The 22,707-nt window shown below is 35.9% G+C and overlaps 1 protein-coding gene across 3 annotated transcripts; it reads right to left on the bottom strand.

The window, feature by feature from the left end:
- Nucleotides 1–455: 455 nt before the first annotated feature.
- Nucleotides 456–22,687, bottom strand: LOC110838306 (protein RCC2 homolog). Of its 3 annotated transcripts, XM_022081378.2 has the most exons (12): nucleotides 22,372–22,687; nucleotides 21,661–21,688; nucleotides 20,941–21,044; nucleotides 18,582–18,669; nucleotides 16,766–16,909; nucleotides 15,212–15,343; nucleotides 12,513–12,601; nucleotides 11,788–11,902; nucleotides 10,727–10,893; nucleotides 9,868–10,048; nucleotides 8,792–8,970; nucleotides 456–5,944 (listed from the first exon to the last, which is right to left on the bottom strand). In XM_022081378.2, the coding sequence occupies exons 1-12, from the start codon at nucleotides 22,588–22,590 to the stop codon at nucleotides 5,774–5,776; spliced, it is 1,617 nt and encodes a 538-aa protein (XP_021937070.1). In that variant the 5' UTR covers nucleotides 22,591–22,687; the 3' UTR covers nucleotides 456–5,773. The 3 variants fall into 3 exon arrangements, with proteins under 3 accessions (XP_021937070.1, XP_021937072.1, XP_087201994.1); XM_022081380.2 differs by lacking the exon at nucleotides 21,661–21,688 and having other exon boundaries at nucleotides 22,372–22,511; XM_087345868.1 differs by lacking the exon at nucleotides 20,941–21,044 and having other exon boundaries at nucleotides 22,372–22,484.
- Nucleotides 22,688–22,707: the final 20 nt, after the last annotated feature.

Here is a 22,707-nt window from a genome sequence, read left to right as displayed (position 1 = left end):
CAGACATATTTTTAAAGAGGATAAATAAAAATATACTAAAGATCAGATACTCTATGAATTTCAAAACTACTACTAGTTCCATGGAAAAATATTCTCTCTCCATTTTTTAAATGATAACTACAATGTACTTACTTTATAGGTCTTTAGGGTAAAGTTTTGTTAATCCAGTGTCCAACTCCCCAAGTTTGAAGAACACTCCCTTGTTTGCTGTTTGATTCCTTATATATATTGACAGATACCTTCCAGCTCTGGAGGGAGATATAATCAAAATGGTACATGTTGATTTGCAGGAGGAAGTGAAATATAATTTCTGAGGGGAACCTCCTGGAAAGGAAATGAGGAAAATAGACTGGACTAAACTATCCAGGATAGGGTCCATTGACAGTTCTGTGCCTTCAGGTTCAACAAAAGGAACTACAGGGAATGTTGACAATCCTGAACTACATAAAAGAAACTGAAATTTTCCAAAATTTTATTTAACTTGTGTGACTTCTGAACACTGTTGGACATTTAAAGTTGACACAAATATTCTATCTAAATGAGGTAGTTCAGTCCTTTCTATACTGATGAATGTTAATAGAGTCCTGGGCATGAAATAGTCTGTATTGTGGTTGCAAAGACTAAAAACCTCTATGATATTTTTCTTCTCAATTAAAAACACAACTAAAATGGTATAAATATGGTAATTTTTACCTTCATAGATGAAAGACAATAAAGTTTAGTAATCAGACTCCACCAAATCAATCAATCAACACAAGTCATCATGTAAAACACTCATACAATGTTTACATTAAAGAAAAAGAAAGCTAGATAAATCCACATTCCTCATCATTTGGTACTCCATTATATAAACACCTTAAAGCAAATACATATTAAATAATTTAAATGCACTTAGTAACACATTGGTTGAATAATATAATACTAGTCAATAAGCCTGCTAATTTAAATTTATTTCACAATAACTTAAAATGCTCATACTATATTGAAATCATTATACATGTGAAAATAAAAAGATACTAATGTTTCCTTTTTATTTCAATTAAAACATTAGATTTTAATGGAGTTTTGCTCTGACTTCAATTAACTGAATTTCTTGCAATAACACGTGCATCACCAAGGGTGAATCTGAGGAACATATGTTCATATTAACCCATGTGGACAGGATTTTTCCTCTAGCCTCTGGGGTCCAATCAGCCTCCTCTACAATGGGTACCGGGGTCCTTTCCCGGGAGTAAAGCATGGCTGGGCGTGATGCTGACCACTCACCCCCATCTAGTGTCTAGGTCTAGAAAGAGTAGGAGCTATACCTCCACTCCCCCCCAAACGACCTACACAGCGTTTAGTGGGACGGCTTTACTTAGGTAATATGTGAAACCAAGTAATTCATGGAGGTCTTCACCATCAACTGACATTACACCTAAAATTTATCTACTACAGCAAGGCATAGTTTATAATAAGACCTTCATAGAATTAAATAAAAAAAATTAAACGTATTCTTCATAGACTGATTACAGTCTGCACTGTACTGTATATTTCTGCAACATAGAATTATCTTTATTTCAACAGCCAGGATGTTCCTATGAGTACAATATTCCATGCAGTTCTGACACTCAATTCTTGTTCTTTTGTTAGTGCAATCAATCTGAAATTAACAGGGTAAAATTTATTTACATGTATGAATTAGCGGAGAAGTATCTTAATTTTAAAATCTAAATAATTAAAGAAAAGTACAGCAACAAGACATATTAGCCAGCTTTGAGGAATGTTCAGTTTAAAGAATAAATTACATTTGTACTGAGGGAATAAAATAAAAGGTTGCAATAAGTATAAACAGAATCTCAGAACACAGATGGCCAAAACGACTAACAAAATGGACACTAAATGCCTTGTGAAAGGGGGGAACAATTACAGAGAAATTAAAATAATTTACATGAGTAGAAGGAAAGAGTTTTAAGAAAGGGAAATGGAATGATTGACAGTTATTATAAAGTAAAAGAATTTACAAAAACTGGAAACTCCAAGATGAGATGAATATTTGCTTGCCAATTTAGAAGATATTACATATCAGATCTGTCTGGAAGGCAAAGTTTTTTTATTTTTTATGTATTGTAATTTAAAAACAGATTTTCAATGGTCATGATAATACATACCAGTTTTCATGCTTCATGTGATGAAAAGGTGTATCATGTACTACAGTAGTGACAGACTTCAGATGCTAAACTTTATTACATTCAAGTTTAAAGATCTGTAACTGTGCATATGACTCTTTAAATATGTATACATGAAATTATTTCATTTTGACTACATGGATTCTTGGGCAATTTAATACTGGCTGCCCTTAATAAAATTTATCAGTTACACTTAATTATGGCACATGTTATAGTTGTAAGATGTGCCAACCAAGGGCTAAGTTACCACAGTTTAATTCTCAACAGGGTTAGATTTTTCTTCACTGAAGTGTCCCATCCAGTCGCCTTTCCAGCAGATACAAGGGATTCTTTCTGATAGGTAAAGGGTCTGTGCCAGTTTCTTTACATCACTGAGGTCCTCGAATTCCCAGTTACCATTCTTATCTCTCTCTCTCTGCCACTGCATCATGGATTCCTTTCAGCCACCTAACCTTTGGTCTTTGTTCTTCAATCATGGTGACATCCATTCCAGTAATTACTTGGGCCATCTGCTGTCTGACCTTCACGGTATGGTGCTTAGACACAGGGACAACTATGCCTTATCCAACTAAAATATTAGCCAACTAGAATTATAATTTTATTAACTTGCCAAATTAATTTTTAATATTTATTACATCAAATGAGGTTTCAGATACAATCTGTAGAACTCAATGAAAAAATATTATACATTTTTTGCAATATTAAGAACTATTTTGAGGCAGTGGCTGTCACATCCTAGTGTATTAACTTGCTGACAAAACCAGTAGTCACAAAAGGCAATAAATAACATCTTACATATGTGACTTTAAATTCCTGGCCAGAAAACTATCTCTCATCATGCAATTTAATACATTACAATCTAGTAACATGAAAACATGACAACTAGAGTGAATTTTATAGGCAGCACAGACATGAAGCAAACTTACACATTATGGGCTGGTCCACTCTTATAGGAATGTCCATCTCTTCTGCCAGAGTCTGTAGTCACAAAAAACTCACTGTATTAGCACATAATGTAAAAAAAACATGCACGTTTTGTGACAACGGCACATTCATCTTCCTCTCTCATCAGCACTGATATACTGATGCTGCACAGAACAATTTTATTGGTAGCATTAATTACAAAATTTTACCTAAATGTGAAAAAAATAGTGAAGAATTGAAAGAGGCAATTCAAAACGTTCACTGTCATGAACTAGTAACACCGATCAAAATCAAATTTTAATCAACATGTCATGTATCAATGTTTTTAAAAACCTTTCAGCCAAAGCTGAGTCAAGTGAACAGCAGCTGGACAAACTGAAGATAATATTAAAAAAAATATAAAAATGCTGATAAAAATCATATTAAAAACAAAACAAATTAAATCGGAGTATATGGAAAGCTTACGCAACCAAAACAGAATCTAACTTCTGAACACCTTTCCATCAGCAACTTGTTATGAAGGCATAACAAATTAAACAAATCCATGCTCCTACATGTCACCCCATCATACTGTTGCAAATGGCCACCTGGCCATGACGAAACAACCAGAGCTTCCAGCTCCTTCTAACAGCCAAGTTGCACACGCATCCCAAACTTTATCGATGTCATTCTGTGATTCTCCCAAAACACATGAATAGATCACGGACATTCTCTACTGAGCTGGACACTTCTCTGGCCATTGCGACCTCTACATAAATAGAACAAGTTGAGTTGGACAGTCAGTTACGTACAAGTCCAGTGGGAGTCAAACGTTATGAGCAACGAGGAAGGCGCATACAATGTCCAACTGTGATGAAGAGAGCGGTAGCAGTGGCTGGACTCGGGCTCAAATGAGAAGAGAACAGTTAATAATACAAGTGTCAGAATAAGTTAAGACTGTGACACGTAAACCAACAGAACTCCAAGCAAGAAAATAATTAATTACAATAATAATAATAATAATGAGTATAATAAATCCATATTTTAAGGGCAAAGAAACCATTGTTTAATTACTACTAACTCTTACAATACTATAGACTTTCAGGGCCTTCTAACTTCTGTCATGAAACGAAGACCAGCAACCACTAGTAATACAGCTGACTTCAATTTCAAAAGAAATGCACTGACAGGAATTACCTTTAAGATAGTAACATTCCAAATAATTTAACCATACACCAATTTATATATCAGGAAAATATGTATTGGTTCTCCTCACATACTTTTTGATATCTTTATTTAAGAATTTAGTATCTTATACTAAACAAAATTATAAAACTGCATAATACAAAGTATATAATGTATAAATACTAAAATGTACCAATACTGAATGGCATTTATAACTGTCATACCTGATAAAGTATACTTTCGCCTGTCTGGGAGGATGCCTTACAGATAGTATAACACATTCAATGCCAGCAATGACAAATGATTATGAGCATCACTCCTTATAATGTGGATATGATAGTGAAAGATAATTATCATCAATGAATTTAGGCAGCTTGAAGAGTCATTTAGATATCTGTTCTGGTATTTCTTTTTCACATGTTATTATGAAGGATAAGTGGTGGTGATGATATAAATTCTTCACATGGCAGAAACTAGAAATGACTTGAGCAACAGAGCAGGACATCAATGGTAAAGCCAAAGTTAAGTCACTAATTATAAATACCATTTACATGACATGGACTCTGCTCATTAGTAATACACTCTAATACTACTGAAACAGACACCAAGTACGATCCAAAATGAAGACTGTGTAGGAAAATGAAGTAGGATTTGAGGTTTTCATGGTGGTGAGTCTGAAGATTCCTGTCTTCTGGGTTGTTGTGCCACGTAGTCTGTAGATGTCTGCCAGACTACGTGGCGCACAACCCAGAAGACAGCAATCTTCAGGAAATTGAAGACCTACAAACTCATTGAAACTGCCACTACCAAACAAGATATTGCATGTCTCAGAGAAACTGTTGTATGCTCTGTGTAGAGTTCCCCTGTAACAGGTGGGGTCCTACACAGAGTACCATGCCCTCAAAGCCTATTAAAGGTAACGTGAAAATTTAACTTTTTTAATTTTCCAAAAAAAAAAAAAATCTTCTTCAGAAACTGCAAAACCCCATGATTAAAGCAAGGCCAAAATTTAAATTCCCGGCACTGAATGTGTTAAGAATGGAACAAGCCCCTGTGCTTGGCTTATAATACTCCATGTTAAAACCAATGAAAAATCTACAGACACATTCTGTTTGTTACAAACACATTACACCTATACTTAGTTAAATTAAAATTATCTAAGGCCATAATCATGAATCAGTGAGTAAGGAAACTGACAAGAAAGTGAAACTTTGCATTCCTCTTCAGATCCTTGTAAGATTCATACAAAGTAGATAAAGTCCATACAAATTGGCACCTTCATCAAACCATAAATATATTTATATTCAGGTAAATATTGCAATTCACTGTTAAATTAAAGGCATGTTCAAAACATCTAACCATACACAAAGTTCACCCTTCTACACTTCCACTTTCACATAAACCATAAATCCTTATCTCTACATGAATGTCTCATTCCTGTCACTCATAAAGGCTAAAATAACCCACAAATGGCAGAGGTTGCCTGTATACAGTATACCATGCTGAGATGACATCTCTCACGGCATGAATTCTGGCAGTTTCATCAGTCTGGCTTTGTCCTGCTGTGACTCGTCTCTGGCTATGAGCAAGGTGTGTCCTAAACCACAAGAGACCTGTAATATGTAAATACCTTCAAGTGCTTTCACTTCCATGGGAGTTGTTGATGATTTGTGTAGTTCACCAAAACCCTGGAAAGACATAAAACACAGATAATGTTAAGACTTTCATTAAGCAAGAATCCTTAAGATACACAATCCTTCTATATCTGACTGACTCTGTGGCGCAACAGCCCGAAGTCAAGCTTTGGCCTCCTCCCATGTGGGAGGTTTCTTTGTCTTTGAAGTCTGCATTTGTGAGTAGTGAGTGACAATCCCACTGCCTCTGCATAATTTCTACTCAGTCCTAATTTGTCTGCTAGAGCCATCTAGTAGTGAATCAGGAGACTTGGGTGAGAAATGGCCGCTGAATTTTGCTTACAAAACATCTCGCAAGGTTCTTTTACATGCAGTAAGTTTGCGACAAGGGACCGCCGGCTTTATTTCTCCTCCGGAGGAAGTAGTGTTATGGATTTTTATCACCCTTAAAAATCCATCGACCTTGGCCGGTTTCGAACACGTGAACCTTGGGCGCAGTGGTGAGCAGAAAAATGTTGTTTTTTATGACATTTACATACTTTTTAAAATAAATTCAAAAATTCAACACATTATAGGCTGTATTTGGAAGACTTCTCCCTCTATAGTCATGACATTATATTGCCTTAAAATGGGTATTTTGAGATAAATGTCTAGTTTAATGTTTTGTTGCCTGTACATACTTATTTTTAGATTTTGTGTGCTTTTCTGTATATTACATTTCATGCGGAATACTACTTAAAATCTGAAAGCAATTACTTGATGAATCTGGCCCTATATGTGTCAAACTGTTCATATCTCTTTCTCTGGAAAGCAGTATTACATTTATACAGCACAACAGTCAAAGAACAGATTTATGAACAGTATATTTTACTTTGCTGATAAAGTGTGGAGGATTAGTGTATCTTTAAAAGCATGAACAAACAGTGCCCTAATCTGTGCTTCCAGAGTCACATAGCACATTATTAACCAATATATCAACAAACATCTGAAGTTACATTTGCAGCTGTGTGACAATCATCATAAGTTCCCTTCTAGTCTTGTAATTTTGTACTTAGTTTTGCATCATGCTCTAAGTTGCAGTAAAGTGAGTTAAATTTAAAAGTGCTTTCTTTCTCCGATCAATTTTGTATGGTGCCAAAAGTAAATACAGGCATACCTCGGAGATATTGCAGGTTCGGTTCCAAACCACCGCAATAAAGTGAGTCACACAATTTTGGTTTCCCAGTGCATATAAAAGTTATGTTTACACTATACTGTAGTCTACTAAGTGTGCAATAGCATTATGTCTAAAAAACAATGCGAGAATTACCAGAATGTGACAGACACACACGAAGTGAACACATGCTGTTGGAAAAATGGCGCTGATAGACTTGCTAGACGCAGGGTTGCCACAAACCTTGAATTTGTAAAAAACGCAATATCTGCGAAACGCAATAAAACGAGGTATGCCTGTACATTAAAAAGTAGTCTGTCTGATCTGACAATCCCTACTATAACAACAGATGGCAAGATTATTTTTTGCCAATACTGTAACAAACAAGTACTGTGTCTGTATAAATTTCTATAACTCTGGAATCTATTCAAAAGCCATTTCTAGGACCACATATGTGATACCTATCATTTGAGGTATGAACTGAGAGAAAACTAAAGATTGTGTCTGGTAGATGTCCACCAACATTGCAGAGGTCAATGCTGCCTCTGTCATCACCCTGATGATGGAGGCAGCATAGCATAGATAGCTCCTACTCATTTGAGGTACAAAAGAAAATAACACAACGCTTAAGGACGGAGTCCTCAGTAACATCATTCTCCTGCACCATGACATTAATAAAGTGATAAAAAAAGACAGCAGATTCTATAGGTCAAGAAATAAAAACGGTAAGCTGTTTTGATGACAGTGTGTCTAATCTCCCATGATTATACCACATAGTCAATGGCAGAGTGATTATGACAGAAGCTACATTACAGATTTGATTTAAAAAATTCAACATCCACACAAAGTGAGAGTTCAACAGTACAAGCAGCTTGAATATAAAGACACATAATTTGACAGCTAGTAACAAGACAAATCTGTCTAGCTTCAAAATTTAAATAAAAATTTACATTGACCGTGAAATTACTGTGGGGCCTTAACTAACAGCAGGTCATATACCTCTGGAAAGTACCACTTTATGATCCTCAACAGTATAAAAGACCTACATCCACAGGTTTCAAGGGATTTGTGATTAACTTCATACTGCACTGTACTGCACTGCTAGCACCCAACCATCACATCACTGTAACACAACAGAGACCTAGACCTTGCAGAGGGTGAAAAGGATGCATGTAACCTTCATTTCTGAGAGTTCTCCTTGGATATTCACATATTGGAGTGTCCTCTGAAAACCACAAGACAGCACCATAAAGACAGAAACTATCAATGCACATGAGGCAGTGGTCAATAATCCTTGGTGGTCTTGTTAAGTAATGAAAATAATAATCATACAAAGATAATGCTGTCACATGTCTGCAAGTGCCGAGCATAAAGATGTGACAAAATCAAGACAACAGAGCTGACAAAAATGATACAGACGAAGAGCAACAATGATAAAACAATAAATGAAACAAAAACAAATGCTTGTGAGAAACCTTTACATATCCGGTAGTACTGGGAGCAACCAACCTTGACAGCATGGTCCAAATACAAGTTTAATAACAAAAAACTTCCCTCCTGCATCTATCTGCACAAAGATACACAAAACTTATTTCAATAATTTCCTCCCTTGATCCATCCAACAAAATCTTGGCTTCATTTTACACTTATAGCATCACTTTTAAATTCTGCAGTCTTCTAACCATTTCATGGGCACGCCCAAATTGTCCTACAAATATATGTTCTAACAATCACTGAGATTAGCATACCAGTTCACCACATGTAGGGCTGGGTCCCCAAGCGATGACACTGTCATCAGCTGCCATCACGATGCTGGTGAAACCACACCCCACACTGCGAACTGCCCATCCCGCCAGGTCCTGGATAGGCTTGGGATACATGTTGGCCTCACCGGTACGTTTCGTCTGACCAAATAAGTACACAGCACCTGCAATATTAAGAAAGCACATCAAATGTTTGACTGACTGAACTAAAGACAAGTACAGCACAGGTAGCCCTCGATTTGCGCCGATTTTTAAACCAGCAAGTCAAAAAGTGAAAAAAATATATTTTACTATTATTTATAACGTTTCACAATGTATCTCGTACTGATTCTTACACTAAATCGTAATTCTTACATTGCTGATTTTGAATAAAAATTATAAATAGTCATCTCTGCAATTAAGTATGTTTCGTTGATGAGAAAATGCTCCAATGAGATCAATGAATCAGTAAAAGCTGTTTGTGAAATGCAAACTTTTGCATATGTGAGTTTGCTCTTATGCAGTTTCATTCGCGGCGCTTTAAACTTTCAAAGGACTAATTTAATCTCTGCGGAGGTACCGGGGTTATTTTTACTATGCGATTTTCTATAGGTCGGTGTCTTACATGAATGCAACTATCGCATAACAGCAGAGATGAATGTACACATCAATCACATATAAGAATCGCAGTCAATTGCGGGGACCAACAAATTGCCGATTGTAAGTGTATAAAATATATTTTTTAAATTCCCTTTATTTTATTTATGTTTTTTCAGAGCTTTCAATGTAATGCCATTATATTACTTGTCAATGTTTGGGTGCTGGGAACACATGTCATTGACTTCCCATTGATTTACATTATAAAAGAGTTTCAATTTACGCCGGTGAGTCCAGGAACGCATCCCCGGTGTAAATCGAGGGCTACCTGTACTGAATATGATTGATTATGAAAGATGAATGCAGGTGGATGAAATGAGAAGCTAAGAAGGCAATATTCAAGGTACTATCATCGTATTATTTTGAAAGAACTGAAAAGAACCATACCAGTTATTCTACAAATTCAAGTTCTTGACTTAGATTACCTAGTTCATTTATCGCTAGGCTGAATGAACTACCACAATGCACAGACTTGACTCCCCGTGACTGAGTGTCAAAGAATTTTATCAGTCGTGGAATCATTTCATCCTTCTGTTCTGCATGACCGAGGCGACCAAGACCTCCCCAGCCCCAAGAGAACACTCTCTTGTGAGAGTCTACAGCAACCTGAAGACAGAGATTAAAATCAATGAATAGGCGTTAGAGAATGACATCTGTAATTACCTAAAAAGTTATTTTAAGTAGTTTACTTTCTGCACACCTATTCTGAGTATAGATGGTAAACGTATTTGTCAGTGGGTTGGAGCTATACAGGAGAATGTGATGTTGAGATAATTAAAACAAAAAACAGTGATTTATGTTTTAAAAAATCAGATGCAAATATTATTTTTTAATACAGTGTTAAAAGTCATGAAATAATAATTTTTGTCTTTTTATATTTAAAAGAGTTAACGTGTTCTACTGCTTTAACTAATTACACGACTGCACTTCAATACATTTCAGATAGACAACGTTACAAAAATAAGCTTACCAAGAAAGCAACATTAGCAAAGCATCACAAATATTGCTGTTACACATAAAATTAGTGCACAATTATTGAAGAAAAACAAAAACCCAAACCATGTTACTACAAAACAGCAGTGCAAAATGCAAGGGTGAACAAAGAACATGTAAAAATAGTGACATAAACACCACAAAATGCCAACAGTTGATTGATGTAACAGGAATATTACGAAACGTGGAGGTAATGAACACGGACTGCAAGCTTCTTGCCTTGGCTGCTAGTTTTGCACATTTAATGAAATATCAAACATTATAAACATACCACAAAGAGGGTGTACTAACTGTGTGGTTCGATCCACAGGAGAAATCAATAATCTCCACCACCTCCACTGGGGTAATATGGCCGTCTTTTGCCTTCTCAATGAAGAAAACAATGCGTTTTGGAGCTGTTTCACAGTGGAAACCAAGTTTATTGCATGTAATGAAGTATTTCCCATCTGTATTGTGACCTGAAAAGATAAACTTGGCTAATAATACCAATCAATTTCGTGCCACCACCATCTTGATCAGTACACTAAACCAAGTGATACATAAACAGATAAGCATTTCAAACCAATGACTATAAATAGCCATCACAAAAGCAACATAAAAGATAATATAAAATGATTATAATGGTACAGATACAGTGAGCATTAAGGGACTACTCATCTACACCCCCACTTTAAAAAAACAAACTAAATAACTAACTTCTTGTCCATGCCCTACCACTACAACAAAGGCATATGTTGTCCAGCATCACAGTTCTTCTGACTCCTGCAGGAAGAATTCTGGAACAGTGGTTTTCTTTCCAACGTCCTTCTTAGCTTTTGTCCACCTGGCAAACTTGTATCTTGGCATTCTATTTACTCTAAATGACGAATATGGTAATTGCCAGCAGAAATGTACAGCTTAATGCGAACTGTATACCAGTAGGTCTTGAAGAAACAGCATTCCCGTAAGTATCCAGTGCAGAAACTTAGATCACAAGCTACCCTCACAAAAAGAGTGTCAAATCCCACATTAACTTATTTTTTGACTGGATTTAAATTATTTCATAATGCACTGTGTTAATGAATAAATGATGTTTTGGTTGTTTCATATATGTGGCATAATGTATAATAACAGGGGTGTCACAACATATTTATCGTCAACATTCTGCCAAGAGGAAATAACTATGATTCACATATATCAGAACATGAATGTGCAACAAACACAATGACGTTCATATTTGTTCTATCATAACTACGACAATGTGTTTCCTGTAAAATTCTGCTTTGTCTTCTCATAGTTCAAGCCACTTCGGTCCATAGCACCATGTTGAAATGTCATCAAGAACAGGGTACTATCAGAGTATAATAACTTACCAAGCTGTCCATATTCAGGCAAGCCAAACGAATGCAATGCCCCCTTGCAGTCGAGGATCATACTGAACTCTGCCCCGCAGCCCAGTTTCACAATGGGAGGGCCTTTGTAGCTAATCTGGACATACAGTAACCATGTAAGTAAAGGCAAGGGGTATACACAACCCAGAAAAATATAAAAAAACAACAACAAAAGAAACAAACTATACTTCACAAAACTGAGACCAGTCAACCACTCACATTATTACAATACCCTCCGCCACTTCAATCCAGTTCACCACCCACATGCTGTACATCAAAATTCCATTTCAATATCAACCTTTATCCTTCCAACTGTGTCTTCCATTTGATCTATTTTCATAAACAATCTCATTCCTCTCACATAACATGAAGCGATAAATTTATAAACTTCTTCTGTCCCTACATCTCTCCACAGAACACGCTGAAGCTCACAAAATTAATTCTGGGAAGCAAGGATGAGGACGAAGAATATTTCTCTTCAACACCAAGTCCAAACTGGCCACACAATACAAGTCTGCTTGAGGTTCTTTCACAATGCATAAAACCAAGAAGTAACTTTCACATATTTCTAAAATTTGACAGCAAATCTTTTAACATTATTTCATAATTAGCATTAAAAATCTAAAACAAAAATTCTGTGGCACCAGTTCCTCATTTCATTGATTGTTCTACTTCAAATATGTTGGAAAGCAACAAAGCTCACTTACCAGTGTAGCAGTAAGAATGGTTGGGCTCTGATTCCCAACACCACACTGTCCAAATTTGTTGTCTCCACAACCATACACAACACCACGATCTGTAGAAAAAGACACATTACCTCATCCAAAATTCTACGTATTCCCACCAGTGGAAAAAAGGCGAAAGAAAATGTATTTAATACTAGAATACGTTGGGTCTTTTTTATGTTTACTAATGACACTTTCAATAGCTCAAGATTATAAGCATTGAAAGAAAAGTTAATTAGTGAATAAATAATGGGAAAGGATGTGGAAGGAAGCAGCCATGGCCTAATATCATAGCATTATCCCAGTATATGTTTTCAGAAACTGAGGAAAACCAAAGAAAACCTCATTTAGGATAGCTGGTCTCTGGGTCAGGATTTGAACCAACGACCTCCCACATAAGAAATAGGAATGCTAACCACTCAACTGCAACGTTGGTCAACTGTGGGTTCAGGATTAGGAGGTCCAACGGGTGGCAAAGTACCAACTGATGCCCACCAATCAGAAGTGAATGGATCCATCATTTGTACAGACCAACAACTGAGATTCTGGCACCACACAAAGTGAACCATTATCTGAAACAAATGGCCTGACATCTTTACTGTGTCCTTTTAGTATATGTTCTGTCGACTGCGAAATTTGTCAGCAGAAACCATTTGCTCTCAAATGATGACACATGTATTACTATAAAAAGAAATTAAATTTGGATGCTCATATTATATTTGTTACTAAAAACTCAGACCAGGAAGCTCAAGTTTCCTATCTTTAAATTAAACAGTTATTAAAGATCAAATATATTACTTCCTTCAAAGAATTTATAAGAGCAAATACAGAACAATGGATGCAAAATCATATAAGTTAACATACTGTAGATGTCAATAAAATTAATATTTTGCTTTTGGTAAAGGGGCAAGTCATTCAAATGCATGTGATATTTTACAAAGTACTTATGAACAATCCACATATTCACAAAAATAAAAAAATGAATCACAGAATACTGATAATTTTTGAAAACAAAAAATGAACAATTAAAGAATGTACCACATATCTGCAAGAACCAATGAAATGTAACTTTGAATCAAGGTAAAACTTAAAATTTTGATATAAACAAGTCCCAGATTATGTCACATTTTTGGAAGACCACGAATCTTTAACAAAGGCAGACAGGGACTTCATAAACCATTACAAATATTTTTAGGTGACTTCTCTGGCCCTTGCACAAGTCAATTACAGCTTCTTATTATGTTGGTGACCTTGGTTGATGTTTTAGTGCAAAATTTATAATATTTATATCAACAGCCTTGTGTAGTAAACTTTTAAAATGGACGCAGAAGTAAATATGTTCAAGGCTTTTCACAAACAGGGGATCTGAAATAAACATGTACCAACATTTCGGTGGTTTCTAAGCACAAAACATAAACTCAGCTCAAAATGTTTCCAAGTGTCAGGAGTGAACAGACGAATCACGTGGTGCTGGAATTCAAACCATACAAAGAACTGTGACAAAATCTTCACATAATACAAATGAAACAATGAAAATTCAGTCCCCATCATGAGTACAAGAAAACAGAGTGAGTTATGAGACTGCAGTAAAAATGTGTTGCAGTGTACAATTCTTTATATTTACACTAGGGAAGAATTTCCCACAACAAAGAACCATGTCATGGAAATGAGAGTCAGTCACTGTAATGGACACTATCCACATCCACACAAGTATGCTAGATGAAACTTTGGACACAAACACAAAAAAGATGATATAATGACATGGCTAACGAACAGAGACATTCCACATTCAGCCTCACGAACAGGCACAAAGTACCTACAGTTAGTTAAAACGTAAGACACAGCACAAAAATTATGAACTGAATTCTGTTACCAGGAAACATGGTCACACAGTGCTGTGAATACCTCTGTACCACTGTCAACAGAACTTTCATGAGCCTACATGGTCAAAATTATGTATAAGACTAACATCCTCAAAACTGGTAACAGCATGGATGAACTGTGTAAGACATGCCAAAAACTTACAGGAATATTTCAAAAGAAAGACTGGCAGAGATGGAACACTAGAATTAAATGTAGTAAACCTGAGGGAATCTAGTAAAGGACTCTTGGGTTACAAGCCGCATCAAGTGGCTGAATGGTGAATAAATCATATCTTCTGCCAATGTTTCGAGAGAAATCTATGCTCTCATCCTTACGGCTGCTGCGTAACAAATCTGGCCCTTTTGTAGAGCAACAGCTCTGAGGATGAGAGCAGAGATTGCTCTTGAAACATTGGCAGAAGATATGGTTTATTCACCATTCAGCCACCTGATGTGGCTTGTAACCCAAGAATCTTTCATCAACTTCAGTGGCCGCAAAAGTTTCACTTTATACATCTGAGGGAATCTGCTTCGGAAGAATTCAGGGATAAAGATGGTTGTAGTATTTATATTGTGTTTACAGCAAAAATTTGTATTAATTATTTAGCAGTAGTAATAACAACTAATTGCATGTTCATGTATACAGTTTTGCAATGCCACAACTTGTAGCTCAACACCTCTCTGCACCAACAGCAGCAAACAACTGCCTTTATTAAATATTACCAGTCTCTAAAATATGAGATAAAAACAGTAGTAACCAGGATATGGCAAAGCTGAGAGACAGCATTCTTATGAGGCATTCAAAATGAAGAGACTTACCTGTCAAAAGCAGAGTATGGTTCTTCCCACAAGCTGCTCCAACGACAATATGATCTTTCAGAGCTTCAATGAGAGTCGGCACATCTCTGCGCTTTGTGTCACCAACGCCAAGTTGTCCCTTTTCATTACGACCTGGTGACAATACCTTAATTCATAATGTCATGTTTGTACTTTGGAATTAACTAATAATAATAATCCGTGGCGTAACAGCCCTCTGAGAGCCAAAGCAGACTAGCTGGCTGCTGGCCTCAAGTTCACATGCCTAAGCAGAGGTGAACGATCATCCAACCAGATATAGGGTGACGCGTGGTCAGCATGACGAACCCCCAGCCACTGCTAGTTTTCATGACCGGATTACGCTACCCATTGTAGCTCCCCAATTTCCTCACGATGCTGGGTTGCCACTGGTCCCATACACCGGTCAAAAATCTCATGAGAAATTTCTTTCCCCGAGACTTGAACCAGCGCACATTCTGTATCACCGGTCCAAAGCATGATGCCTCAGACTGCGCAGGATGGAATTAACTAAAGCAGGGCCAAATAATCTGGCCTGTGAGCCTATAGTAAGTCTCTAACATTTTTATTCACAGTTTTTTTAATACAAAAACCAAACTTTTCAGAACTCACATGAACATTTTAATGACTATCAATACAAAATTTGAGGTTAAGTTTAAAAAATGTTAACTTACCAAAAAGTATCAGAGGTTTAATTAAATATTCTTCTTATTTAGCTGCAGTTATATTTATATTATAAACTTATTACAGTAAATTAAATGTATTACAATTTGTTTGTAAGATTGATGTTTTGTAACCTGACTTTACTTCTTCGTAATTTCCATTACGCCATTATGAGAATAACATTTTAAATATTTCTACTTCATAAAATTATTGTTCATATATGTGTGATTATGATTCATGCTGATTGAGAAAAATAAAAGTTAAAGCAAAGATAATGGATAATTTCATGTAAATATTCTTATTTATGCCATTCGTTATAATACTTTCTAATAGCAAAATAGCCTAGACTTGTATAATAGAAGCCTGTATTCTCAAAATAATTTTTTGACACTGGCAGTCAAGCCTACGACTCATCTGGCCAGCATAGGGACCAGTTCCAGGTTCTTGTGAACATGATAATAAACCTTCAGGTTACATAAAACGGTAATTTCTTCAGTGCCCGAGTGACTGTTGGCTTCTCAGGAAGAACTTGGCTCCACAGAGTAAGCAAGTAAGTAAATGAGTAAGTCATACAGTCAAGCCTATGAACAAACACATTAATCACCAAAGTTACTCACTGATCCATCCTTCTATTATATTATAACGATAATCTTAAAACACAGCTCAGATGTGCTAGGAACTGAAATTTATAATCTATGCAATCACAACACAATAAACATTACAAACATATAAAATATGTTGAATGTGTCCTCCTTCCAGTGTTTGGTATAACGTGCATTATGCAACATTTCAAACGATCTCTCTATACAGGGGAAACAAAGTACAAACTACAGAAATTAAGCAAATTATGATCTTTAAGAGACCGCCAACTCTTACCTAAACTCATAGCCTTTCCCTCCTCTGTGACAATAATACTGTGAACGCTATTGCTGCCTGATGCGACAAGTCTCACTCTCACACCACTAAGAGGAGTGAAACGATGTGGGGACCACAGATTGCGACCAGTCGCTCCTTTTGTACCTGAACAAAATTATGAATATATTAAAATTATAAATAATGCAAAACAAATCCATGTGGCATCACAACCCAGACAAACAATACTGTAACTGTCCACCGACCACGAGAAAAGCCCTGAGGGGGGAAGTCAGTTCTGGTGCAGTGCAGGGGGAATGTTTCGTATCAGGTGGATAGAGGGCTGCTATTGGTGGGAAGTGACATGCCAGAGTTTTACACTACTACACACAGACTGAAAACATCAAACAGTTAAGCGTAGTGTGTAGTGAGTGCACCTGTACTGTGTTCTGATAATATTCTAGATTAAATCACAGTGCCACTGTGAGGTAATCTTAAAGCTGTACCCATTAGAACACATGAAAGCCTGTTGTCTGTTGTTCAGTGGTTGTGGAACGAATGCTTTTAGGATGGGTCGTCACTCACTGTGAAATTTTGCGCAGGGATTTTCTTCTGGTCTGTGGACTGTACCTTCACTATCATGAGAACCTCAAATCTTACAGAAGTCGTGAAAGTGTCAAAGAAGATGGCTGTCTCCAGGGTTATTGTGCCATGTCATCTGGTAGAAGTTTATCAATATTTCTGAGGTGAATGATACAAAGTTTATAATTAGGAGTGATTTGTTGGTGGTTTTTCTTAGAGTTGTAATCCTATATAATCTTGTAGGTAATTCAAAATCTAGCGAACAAACACAATGCCTTCATCTTCCATTTTTTGTCACTGTGTTACTCTGCATGATGAAAAATTGTTGCCTGATATCATAAAATATGCATTGTTAATTTTGTCAGGATTTGATAGTAACTGTCACTTTGAGCAACTGTTTGGCTTAATGAAGAAGACATATCAAGAACTAGAACATTTGTTAGTAATAAGCACTTGGAAGGATGCATATGAATTACAACAGAAATAAAATCTGATACTCAAATGTGACTCAAGCAAAACATTAAATATCTCACTGATAAATAATTTTGATAAAGAAAACTATGAAGTAATATGTGACCCTGTCAGCAATAATAGGCTTAATGTAGCAGCATTTTTAATAAGCTGTCATGGAATTTCACCCATGGCACACCACAATTTGTTAAAAACACATAACAGCACATCACAAACTTTCATCTCATGAAAGTGGGTACAGAACTGTGTGTGGCATAAATATATATCTACACATAGAAACTTGCCCTATGACACACTCACTCACACATGCACACACCCTTTATAACACTATTATTTATTCACAAAATACAAATCAAACAGATTGTGTGTGTGTGTGTATGTGTGCTTGCACATGTATGTGTATATATATATATATAACTAGTCACGCACAGAAAAGAATGATATATCACGAAGCAGCCCCAGGAACCTGAGTCACACCTCTGCCCACTTTCTAAGCCAGGAAAAACCCACCCAATTTAGTCCGAACAAATGGAAGAGACGTCAAGTGTCCGACCACCGGGCAGAGACCGACTCACTCTGGTTCCCGTATAACATGGCAAAACAGATGAAGACCAGGGCGCACTGACAGGAAGAAGGCAAGGTTAAAACGGGGTGATACAAAGGAAAGGTAAGAAAGCACAGGATGGAACAAAGGAAACATCACACCTTTCAGAATGCAATTTCTTATAAAAATTTGTGGCACACTAGGTTGCATAACACTGACTTGAATTGGCTTCACATTACATACCTTTTGGAACATTCTTCCGGCCTGTGAGATCCCAATTGGTCCCTCCACATATCAGGAACATTCCACAGCCATCTGTGCCTTTAACTCTCTGTTGACAAGAAACAGAACTTCATACCTTCTGCGTTAAGTATAAATCTCAAGACAACAGTAACGGTACATTCGAATTTGCATGTTTTAGTGTACACTTTTCAATTATGTGATTTTTTTCTTAGTACCTTCCCCATGTAAGCAGGTCATTCTGAAACTCACTTTATAACTAATTTCAGGGATCAGTTATCTTACTCTGAATAGGATTGCACACATAATCAGCAGCAAGAAGTAATTATTTAATTCATTTTTTTACATTTTTGTTATTATAAGATTATATCACTTTTAAAGTTGCCCTCAGTGGACTAGTGGTTAGCATGCTTGCCACTGGACCCAAGGTTAGCGTGTTCAAAACCGGCTGAGGTCGATGGATTTTTAAGGGTGATAAAAATCCATAGCACAACTTCCTTCAGAGGGGAAGTAAAGGCGGCAGTCCCATGTAGTAGATTTTCGGCATGTAAAAGAACCTTACGATCATGAACAAGATGTTTTGTAAGCAAAATTCAGCAGCCATTTCTCACCCAAGTCTCCTGATTCACTGCTAGATAGCTCTGGCAGTCAAATCAAGATTGAGTAGAAATTGTGCAGTCAGTGGGCCGGTCATTCAATACTCATAAATGCACACTTGAAAGACCGAGAAACCTCCGAAAAGGAGGTAGTGAAACCCAAAGCTGGGATGTAGAGCCAAGAAACAACAATATATAACTTTTAAAAGATTGTCCCCAAAAGGAAAAAGATGGTCACTAAGTCTATAACTTCAGTCTGTAATCTTCTGGCTTGTAACACAATACAGTCATGTGGCTGGTTATCAGTTTTTGAGGAATATACATGACTATATGGTGTCATATAACACAAGATTATAATATATACTTTCAACAATGCATATCAAACCATCAAGAATATAATTATATGGGTGTATTACCAAATGAAAGATCCACTACATATTCTAACCTATTCAGTCATAATAAGTGGACAAGTATAAAACAGAAGACAGGAATCTTCAGACTCACCGTCATGAAAACCTCAAATCCTACAAGCACAAAATATTTAAAAATTTACTACTGATCATTACAAGACAATTATTTCAACCTCATTGTTTTATGAACAATCAGAGTATACATTTAAATATTAATGTATGCAGAGAAGGAAGTAAAAGGTAGGATTTGAGGTTCAGTAATCACAAATATGGCTGTTTTCAGAGTTGTAGCACCGTGAAGTCTAGCAGAAGTTTACCAATATTTCACAGGTTCTTACTGCCTTCATCATCAGGGCAACGAGTAAGTAAAAGGTGTGTGGATATTCAGAGACAATATGGAAGCACGTAAGAAAGAGAAAAGATCAGTGATAGTTTACAATAAATTGAAGTGTAGTCGGGAAAATAAATTATACACAGTATTATGTACCCTGGAGGCCAGAAGAAGTATAGGATGGTGGAAAATGGGCATCTGAAGACTGAAGGGAGTTAGGAGAAATACTGAGCATGGGATGTTCTATGTGTAATAAAGACAAAGGCAGGAGCCATATATTGAGATATGTTGAAACTGGAAAGTGAAGAACAGTTGGTAGACAAAAGATTTACATATATTAATCCAGAAACTGTGATTAGGATAGTTACAGACAAAAATTATAACAAACTGCAGAAAACTGGGCTATATTTAAGCAGATACAAAGATAAATGGAAAAGGTCAGTAAATAAATATGAGGAATAATCACAAACTAGAAGATAAGAAAGATTTGATACAGTGATAAAGTTTTACGTATAAATACAGAAGATAAAAAAATATTAAGATGAACATAAGCTTATAAAGAAGATGGACTGAAGACTAGGGAGTCATGAATTACACTGTAAACTGTAACCAACAGACTTAATAAATGTCAATGTCAGTATCTAAATACATACCTGATGAAAAATGAAAGAGGTTGAAACATGTAGTGGCTTTCTGCTTTAATAACACAACTGTATAATTTGAACTGTTGTGTTTCACAGTTTTAAAATGGTTTCTTCTAACATCACTTCCACTTTATATTAGTTTACGAACAGTTTCTTATGCATATTTTATTCAAAACACAAAAGGATACACCAGTTAAAGTGTACAATCTGAAGTATGTAATGAAAAATATTCACACATTAATGCAACTCTTATTTTTAATATTGAGTCTGTGGAAGAAATGCCTTCAACCTATGCATTTCCACGCCTTATGGCATTAATGAAAATGCAAATGCCAAATAAATTGAGGCATGTATATCTGCACTCTGATCTTGATTACTTACGTAACAAGGTACTGAATGTTGTCCAAAAATGGGCTCGTATATGTACAGGTTTTGAGAAAAATAAACTATAAGGTATACTGAATGAAAGAAAAACATGGTCATTTCTGTAACAAAAACAACTTTGTTAACTAGTATAATCTTTAGGAATAGAAGTTAACTCAATTCAAATAAACAGTGGAATAAGTCTCTACGTATTCATATGGATGGAACACATAGTTTACAGCAGCATTTGCATGATTGTAACATATCTATCATCTCATTCAGATACATTTTCAGAAAAGGAACAAAGATTTTAAAAGTAAATGAGTAATACTGCAACCTTACTATGAAAAATATCCATGTAGGATTATACATAAAACTTAATTCATATTCAGCACAAAAGTAATAACATTTTACCAAATTTCAGAATTAAACCAGGTACCTTTTACTTTCAAGGATGTCTAAGAAATAACTTTATTGTAGGCATGACTGACTACAGTAAATAATTCTACTAACAAATGACAAATATTCCTTCAAGATTATGCAGGATTCTTATTTACTGTTAGAAAGCATCATTTTACAAACATATCACAATCAGGTATCATTCTCCTTTGCCCTTAGATCCTAAGCAAATTACAACTAAGTAATATGTTAACTGCATCATCTCTTCACAATGAATTTTTACCATAAATTTAATAAATTTCAGACAGACTTTTCTGTTACATTAAAAGGATAACATACCTTTTAATTGAATGCTTCCCACCAGTAACTGCAAAAAAGCCGGTATTATTTCACATTAGCATTATTTTATTCTTTCTTTCAAGATAATTTTTCAATAGCATAGGTCACAGATCGCTCAATGGGAAACTACATGATGTACTGAAAAAATGTAGAAGTGGTTCAGCAGTGCTGTAAGATATTATCCTAGCATAGCCAAGAAAATCCTCATTCAGGATAGCAGAACTTTGGCCTGAATTCAAACCTGGAACCTTCTGATTTGAATCAGGAGCCCTAGCCACTACAACCACTAACCAAACATTACTGCAATTTTGATATTGGTATTGTTTAAACACGCACGTAAATAACATACTGTTGCGTGAAAACACATTATAAAACCCTTAGCAGTAAATATTAAACAAATCTGATCCCTAAAAGAAAAAGAATTGAACTAGCAGCTATAACAGAACACACTTTTAGGGTATTTGCGTTGGTAGCACGCTAACAGGAGCAACAACTGAAACTCCAAGTACGAAATTATATGTATGTAATTAAATGTATTATCATAAAACGTATGCATAATCTAGGTAAAACTCTTCTGACACATTGATCAATGGCAACATTTCAGGTAGCAGTATAAATGTCAAAACTACATCCTGGCATATAAGAAAACAATATATTCAAGTATTGCGACTAGCAGAATGCTTGGTATTCAGATAATTATATTGAACTTGCCACATCTTTGTCGTCTTTTTTATCCAAAGTATCGGTTGATGATAATCCATCCTGACTTCCGTTCTCATTGTCATTGTTCGCTGAAGGAAGAGGCGACTCTGTCTCGCCGTTTTCTTCTTCTTTTACAATGATATCTTCAGTTCCATCTTTTTTATCTGTCTTATGTTGCTTGTTATCAGATTCTTGAACAATTTCTTCAGCTTTCCTTTTCCCAGACATGTTTAAATTTAACAGTTTTTAACATCAAATGCGATGTAAACAAAATTATCGATCACTCTTTCTATTGTTCTCTACCGTGCAGCTTTTAACGCTACCTCGCGAAAAAATATCGAATTC

This window comes from Zootermopsis nevadensis, unplaced genomic scaffold (genome assembly GCF_977971745.1).
Source record: "Zootermopsis nevadensis isolate Lab colony 2312 unplaced genomic scaffold, Znev_1.0 Znev_ptg000009l, whole genome shotgun sequence".
In the NCBI taxonomy this organism is placed as follows: Eukaryota; Metazoa; Arthropoda; class Insecta; order Blattodea; family Termopsidae; genus Zootermopsis; species Zootermopsis nevadensis.
Note: the sequence above shows the minus strand (reverse complement) of the source record. Positions and strands in the feature narration are given on the sequence as shown.

Bases quoted from the DNA above. Each gene is read 5' to 3' on its own strand.
- LOC110838306 (XM_022081378.2), bottom strand. From the start codon at position 22,590: ATGTCTGGGAAAAGGAAAGCTGAAGAAATTGTTCAAGAATCTGATAAC. The intron at 21,045-21,660 runs GTATGTTATCCT...TTTTTGTTACAG, and splicing joins GGGAAGCATTCAATTAAAAG to AAATGACCATGTTTTTCTTT. The intron at 18,670-20,940 runs GTAAGTAATCAA...TCTTGTCAACAG, and splicing joins AACATTCAGTACCTTGTTAC to AGAGTTAAAGGCACAGATGG.